This window comes from Camellia sinensis, chromosome 4 (genome assembly GCF_055761805.1).
Source record: "Camellia sinensis isolate YWXY chromosome 4, ASM5576180v1, whole genome shotgun sequence".
Lineage (NCBI taxonomy): Eukaryota > Viridiplantae > Streptophyta > Magnoliopsida > Ericales > Theaceae > Camellia > Camellia sinensis.
This window is the reverse complement of record NC_138964.1, coordinates 84,204,547-84,212,403: the sequence shown is the minus strand read 5'-3', so window position 1 is coordinate 84,212,403 and position 7,857 is coordinate 84,204,547. Positions and strand designations below refer to the sequence as shown.

General features: G+C 37.1%; 1 protein-coding gene across 3 annotated transcripts; it reads left to right on the top strand.

Moving 5' to 3' along the window:
* The first annotated feature begins 1,127 nt into the window (after positions 1–1,127).
* On the top strand, positions 1,128–5,392 carry LOC114277155 (putative methyltransferase PMT18). 3 transcript variants are annotated; one of them, XM_028219011.2, is made up of 6 exons: positions 1,128–1,880; positions 2,714–3,392; positions 3,498–3,708; positions 3,856–4,153; positions 4,277–4,747; positions 4,892–5,392. In XM_028219011.2, exons 2-6 carry the CDS (start codon positions 2,721–2,723, stop codon positions 5,118–5,120), a joined length of 1,881 nt encoding a protein of 626 aa, XP_028074812.2. In that variant the 5' UTR covers positions 1,128–1,880; positions 2,714–2,720; the 3' UTR covers positions 5,121–5,392. The 3 variants fall into 3 exon arrangements, with proteins under 3 accessions (XP_028074812.2, XP_028074813.2, XP_082781372.1); XM_028219012.2 differs by having other exon boundaries at positions 1,853–1,986; XM_082925246.1 differs by lacking the exon at positions 1,128–1,880 and adding an exon at positions 2,013–2,068.
* Positions 5,393–7,857: the final 2,465 nt, after the last annotated feature.

Sequence of the window (7,857 nt, the reverse complement as noted above, 5' to 3'; positions counted from 1 at the left end):
CTTTTACCTTTTCAAACCCTTGCTGCCTCCAAAACCCTCCATAGCAATTCACCAGCCTCTGTTTTTTTTTTGTTTCTCTTATTTTTTATTTTTTTTTTTCCAGGACTTAAAGCTACAACATGTGGACTTATTAACCTAATTTCTCAAATTTACAAAATTACTCATATAAGTAATAAAAATTATAATGACATCTCATAACTAATTCTTTGATATTATTAAATGACCCATATAAATTAATTTAATTACTAATCTATCCAATAAAATAATTCTACACATAACTTGGGTTTTACAGTCTAATTGCCTAGAACTCTCGCACTAAGAGAACAGTAGTTCAAATATCTCCATCTACATAGTTTGTATTGTAATTAATTTTCATTATTATGATTATAATTCATCGGGTTTCATTATAATATCTTATATGAATCGCCATCAAATCTGCAAAATAAATAAATAAAAACTTTCATCACAAAAATTTTAATTTTTATTAAAAAAAAGAAATTGTAACTTTTGTATTCACGTTGTAGCATTTTATATATATATGTATATATATATATGTTATAATTTTTGGGCATGATAATTGAGGGAAAAGTATAGAAATCTACTTTATTCACCTAGAAAATTCTAGGTGAGTGATTGTGTGATAAAAATTAATTTATATAGTCTGGGTTCTATGTGGGATGTGATGAAAATTAATTTTTGAGTAATTTCTAATTTTTTTTTTTAATACAAGAAAATCCTCACATCGTTCTACAGGTTTAAGATAGAGCTAGAGTCGAGATCACTAAAGTGTCTCTATTGTTCGTTCCAAATTAAAGAGTATAACTTGAGAACTTGTATTAACCTTTTAATACAAACTCCACTTAAATCAAGACTTACGCAATAAAAAAGAGAATCGAATCGACATCAAATGTTATGTCAATAACAACTTAAGAACTCCCTCCAAACCAATTAGGCTGCTCTCAAAAGAATTTAGTTTTTAAATTAAAAAAGATAGGTGTGTAGCATTACTCATAATTGAGTGGAGGTAAAGAGGTGGTGGTGAGTGGGGTATAAGCGAGCGAGGGATGGGGTTGGGAGCTTTTTGAGGCTGGTCAGTCGGGTGTCTGAGGAGGAGACATATGCTGCTGCCCTTTTTTTTCTCTTTCCTTTTTCTTGTTTTGTCAGTTATCACTTAAAGCATCTCCATACCACCCACTCCCTCTAGACTTTAGCCGTGTCTTTTCTTTTTTCTTTCTTAAAAAATTAAATAAATAATGATTAATAATAAAAAAAAATAGAGTCTTTAGGACTAAATCCACGCTACCTTTCCTACTAGTCAATACAGCATTGGCACTTTCCCCTCTAAAAGCGGAGAGATTAAAGAAATAACAACAAAAAAAATAAAAAATAAATAAAGGATAAATTACTTTGACACTTCTTGAAATTTGGTTTAATTATTATTTATTTTTTGATGTTTTAAAAATTATATTTTCACCTCTGTAGTTAATAATCTCATTTCACAAATTCCTTTATTTATATAAAAGATAACAACTCTTAATAGAAAAACAAAAGAAATTATATTAAAAAAAAAAGTAAAGGAAATGGAGAAAAAAAGAGAAAGTAAAACAAAATAAAAAAGAGAGAGTGCATGAGTTCAATATCTTCATTCTGTCTAAATAATTATAATGACAGAGAGGTAATGTAATTTCTCAAACGTTAGGAGTGATATGTATTAAATCCAAACTTCAAGGGGTGTAAGTGTAATTTACCTAAAAATAATAAACATAAAAATAAAAACATGAGATCCTTCGGACATGAAACCAGATGATGGAACAAGCAAAGAGATAAGCAATCACCATTTACACTGAAAGAAGGACGTCCTCACTGTCATTTTTCTCGGAGTACGTCTTCTATGCTTCTTCTAATCTTGTTCTTCCAAGTTTTGTTTTCATTTTTTTAACATTGTAAATAGACAAAAGTTGCATCTTACTTTCCATAAACCATATAGTAAGTACATCAGGCATATACCCATTTTTCTTGTCAGTTCAATTATCAATATTCTGTTGATAGCTTCTGATTATATTATTAGGTATGGGTTTCTATCAGGTTTAAAGTTTCTTGTTCTTTTTCTTGCTTGCTTGGATTTTTGCTGGAATTTTTTCCCCATCTACTTGGTAGTGAAGGAAAAAGTTTGCAGAAACAAACAAAAAGTTTGAGAGGGAGGGTTTTCTCTGTTTAGTTTAGTGACTGAAATTATGTATGTGGAGTTGTATAATCTGCTAATAAAATGTGTTCTGACTTGGTGTTTTCTGATTCTCAAAGTATTTAGCATTTTCCCCTATATTGTATTGCATACTGATTGATTATCATGATGACATTGGACTTGTTTTTGTATTTTTGTTTTTCTCAGTGAATGTCTCACCTCCTTCACCCTTGTGATGCGAATCTCAGTTTTTCTTTTTCTTTTTTCAATTTTTATGCCTACGATTTCGTCAGAGTTTGATGGGTTGGTGTAGGATTTCTGAATTTATCACTGTTACTTCTCTGGAAGTTGCTCCCATTTCATATATATATATAGTCTAATCTATAATGTCGTTCTGCAAGATCATTTTCTGAAACTGGCACAGTTGTTATTTGTTGTTCTTATTAATTGGTTCCAAGTGTTGGGAGTATAAAATTGAAGGGAGAGAGAGAGAGAGAGAGAGAGTTTGATTAAGTCATTATTATTTTGTAGGTTGAAAATGGGAAAGGAGTATAATGGATCACCAAAGCCTCACCAGCTGGAATCGAAGAGGAAGCGTCTCACTTGGATCTTGGGTGTTGGCGGCCTCTGCGTTTTGTTCTATATTTTGGGGGCTTGGCAGAGTACAACTGCTCCGTCTGCCCGATCTGAAGTCTACAACAGAGTTGAGTGTGGTGACGGAAATGGGCAACCTGCATCTGCATCTGATTCCCCACTGGATTTTGAAAGGCATCATGAATTGGTGGTGAATAGCTCTGGGGGGACCATCGAGCAATTCCCACCGTGTGATATGTCCTTCAGTGAATACACTCCGTGCCAAGATCCACAAAGGGGGCGGAAATTCGATCGCAGCATGTTGAAATACAGAGAGAGACATTGCCCTACAAAGGAAGAGCTCCTCCGGTGCCTAATACCTCCTCCGCCAAACTACAAGGCACCTTTCAAATGGCCTCAGAGCAGAGATTATGCGTGGTACGACAACATTCCTCATAAAGAACTCAGCATTGAGAAGGCTATTCAGAACTGGATCCAAGTGGAGGGGGATCGCTTCCGATTCCCAGGCGGAGGCACCATGTTCCCTCGTGGAGCTGATGCTTACATTGATGATATTGCTCAGCTAATTCCTCTTAACAGTGGGAAAATCAGGACTGCCATTGACACTGGTTGTGGAGTAAGTTTTGTTTAAATTAAACTACTAGTGTTTATTTTATTTTATTAGTATTAATGAATTATAATGATAATGATAACGATAATGATAATGATCAATTGATGAAAGGTTGCTAGTTGGGGAGCATACCTGTTGAAGAGGAACATCATAGCCATGTCATTTGCACCAAGGGATACACACGAAGCACAGGTTTGGTTTGCATTAGAGCGAGGAGTTCCTGCTATGATTGGGATCATGGCTTCCCAGAGACTTCCTTATCCTGCAAGGGCTTTTGACATGGCTCACTGTTCCCGTTGCTTGATCCCTTGGAATAAAAATGGTAAAAAACACAAAAACAAAAACAAAAACAAATGTCCTTCATTTAAATTGATTAATCCTAATTCTTCTTATTCTTCTTCTTTTAATTGTAATAATGATGATGATGATGATGATGATGATGATGATGATAAATATCGTTGTGGTATAGATGGAATGTATCTAATAGAAGTGGACAGAGTTCTAAGGCCTGGTGGTTATTGGATACTATCTGGGCCTCCAATCCGGTGGAAGAAATACTGGAAAGGATGGGAAAGAACAGAAGAAGATTTGAAACAAGAGCAGGATTCTATTGAGGATGTTGCCAAACGCCTCTGCTGGAAGAAAGTCATTGAAAAGGGTGACCTCGCTATTTGGCAAAAACCCAATAATCACATTCAGTGCATACAGAACAGGAAGATTTATCATACTCCACACATATGCAAATCAGACAATGCTGATGCAGCTTGGTACTACCTACTACTAACATTTATTTATTTGATTTTTACTCACTTGAAATTCTTTTAGTATTCTTTCTAATTACTAGTAACTCTTGTCTTCCACATAATTTTTTTTGAAAAAATTGAAAAAAGGTACAAAGACATGGAGAAGTGCATCACCCCAATGCCGGAGGTAAGAGGGTTACATGATATTGCAGGGGGTGCATTAGAGAAATGGCCGCAGCGTGCATTTGCCATTCCTCCGAGGATAAGTACTAGTGGAAGTGGGATTACTGTAGAGAAATTCCATGAGGATAATGAGGTGTGGAAAGAGAGGGTGGCACACTACAAGCGTATCATTGGCGCCTTACCTCAAGGACGATACAGGAATGTGATGGACATGAATGCATACCTAGGAGGATTTGCAGCAGCCCTAACCAAATATCCTGTGTGGGTAATGAATGTTGTCCCAGCCGATTCAAGTTCAGATCACGACACTCTTGGACTCATCTATGAACGGGGTTTCATTGGGACCTATCATGATTGGTGCGAGGCATTTTCAACCTATCCACGAACATATGATCTTATCCATGCAGCTGGTGTCTTCAGTATTTACCAGGATAGGTACATACTACTACATACATAACACGATAAAATCCATCCTTCCATTTTTTATCTGTGATCTCTCTGATGATCGACATTATTATTATTTTTTCTTTCTTGATTTGATTTGATTTGAGTTGAGTTGATTTTATTTTTTATTGAAAGGTGCGACGTTACGAATATTCTGCTAGAGATGGATAGAATCCTGCGACCAGAAGGGACAGTAGTATTTAGAGATGTGGTAGAGGTTCTTGTGAAGATTAAAAGTATAACAGATGGAATGAGATGGAAGAGCCAGATTATGGACCATGAAAGCGGACCATTTAACCCTGAGAAAATTCTTCTTGCTGTCAAAACTTATTGGACTGGTGAGGCTAAACAAGATCAAAACTAGTTCAAAGTTTTGCTCTGGGAATATTCCTTTCCATCCCAGCTATCTACTGGTTCCTCTTCAGAATTCTTCTTTGTGCTTGGATTTTTCCATCAAAACATACTTCTATTTTTATTTTTTGGGACTAGAACAAAACGGTTTTGCTAAACTATGTGCTTTTAGTGTTTAGGGCGACTTCCCTTCTGTATTTAATTTATTTATTTACTGTAGTTTCTATTTGGAATTCAGATGTTAAACTATGAAGTTAATTGTAAAATAAATTTTGTATTTAAGCACATGGGATAAGCAACTCAACTAATTTTACGAACAAACATAGGATTTCAAAGGCATCTATATCATATTTTGTGGGACTATATTTGAATCATGGATTTAGGGAGAAATTTAGAAAGGAAAAAAGAAAAGAAAAGAAAAGAAAGAGATGAGAAAAATAGATAACAATTTTAATTCATATTTCATTAATGTTTTCACATTTTCATTTCTCTTTTGAATTTTAACTCATATTTCATTTCTCCTTTTGAATTTTTACTCAGATCCATTATCTAAACGTAGTCTAAAAAAATCATAAAACAAGAAATCACTTCGTGTTAACTTTTTGATAGAACCTTTCTCAAGGAGAAAATATAATTGTATTGATCTACTTTATAAATAGGCTTACATCTGTAGACGTCCCCGAACGCCCCGGGGAGGAACGAGCTCCCGTTCCGTTCATATTGGGGTCACCACAGCTGAGGACTCTCAAATTTGTCATGGTTCTAAGTCTGAACCAAAGAGTCTAAATCCGACAAATCGTTTTTGAGAAAACTGATTTTTTTGAAAGAAGTGGCAAACATGGACTGCTTTGCCAGATACAGAGTCGCCACCTAAATATTTTATTTTTGGGAAATTTAGGAAACCCTGACTCGGTGCCAAAAGGCCACGTGTCCGTCATCACTAAAGTTGCCTCGGCTCGGGAACTTGGGTACAATTGGGGAAGGTCACTTCGTGAGCACCCCCGCTTGCCCGGTCATAGACCGGCCTCTACTAACCATGATATCAATTTTTGAAAACATTGTGAGTTCTTATTCTGGTTATTAGCCTAGGTTACTATGTGATACGCACAGCATACAGATATAGACCGGGTCGTCTGAATTGGGACGAAACATTTCATGTTTGTTTTTGAAAATGGTTTGCTACCCGCAAGTAGGCTTGAAACATTTGATGATTTATTCCAGTTTAGATAACCCAACCTTCACCCACAGGCATTCAGGCAAGTATATCATATAAGCACATAGCCTCATGGTAAGCATGCTATTCATGGCAGTCACTCACACGCATGCAAGGATGCTAAAGCATAAAACTTACCGAGTACTCCAAGCCAAAAACAGAAACTACATTAGAAATCATGCATGAATCCTAAGTATACAAAAATACCTAATGCAACACATGCAAAATGCAACTATAGCAGGCTCGGCTATTCTAAGATGGCATATGAAATGTTACAACTAACATGTATTCAATTTGGAATTGAAAGTACAATGCAGTTAGTATGATGCGCCGAGCCCGGTGCATGCCAAACAGATGAATGATGCAAACATGCCGTCATACTGTATGCTAATGGAAATATGCCCTAATCTAACCATCATAAGCGGATAAATAAAAGGGAGAAAGACGTGGGGTTGGAAGACATACATCACACTCACGCACACTTATTACAGTTGTGCCCTCGCGCAGAGGGTCCAAATAAATATACAGTCCAAATATTACAGTCCCGAATAAAAGAATATTACAGTCCGAAAAATATACAAATTCCTAATTAATTAATGAATTAGCTAAAAAAGCAAATAAAACTGGCGTGCAAGCCAGGGACTGCCTTGCTTCTGATGGATGATGCATGTCCGGATTGTCTTGCGCGGAAATCCACCGGAATGCCCCGATTAGCCTCTGTTTACACCTGTTCTTGAAATGCGTGCCAAACCCCAAAAAGTTGTTGATTCTTCGTTTTGCCTTGAAGACTAAAACTTTTGTTGCTTCTTGGACCAATTTGCAGCTCCTTTTGCCTTTGAGGAGCCTTCCTTGTTGCTGGAAATGAGGTGGTGGTGGTAGAGCTTGGTGGTGTAGAAGAAATGGTGCTTAGGGACTTAAGGTTTTTTAAGAAAATGAGAGGGATAAAGATGGCTTTTTGTATGGATGCTTGAAGGTGAAGTTTTTCAACCTCAACAAAGGATATATCTTGCTTGCTATATAGGCCAACAAGGGGGTGTAAAGGTGGGGGAAAAGGAGAGAAACTTTCCCCCACAAAATATCCCCCGGATAAATATCTTTTCTGGGGGATATTGCCCCACAGCTGTAAAGTGCACAGTGCAAGGAACACGGCCGGCCAGGTACTTTTGCTCCAGGTGGCCGGCCGGCCACACCCCCTAGCCGGCCGGCTAGGGGTCAAAAGGGTCAATCAGATTTTCTGGCCGGCCACCAACTGATGGTGTTCTCCTATGTGTGTACAACACAACCATGTGGTTAAAAGTCCAAGAAAGTGGGTCCAAGGGGTTCAACATTAGCCCGGAAAGAGGGGTTCAAAAGGGTCAAGTAGCATTAATGGCCGGCCACCATTTTTTAGAGTCCTCCCATGTGTGTACATCACAAATATGTGGTTCAAAGTTCGAGAAAAAAGGTCCAAAGGGTTCAACATTAGCCCGGAAGGAGGGGGTCAAAAGGGTCAAGTAGCATTAATGGCCGGCCACCAACTTTTAGGGTCCTCCCATGT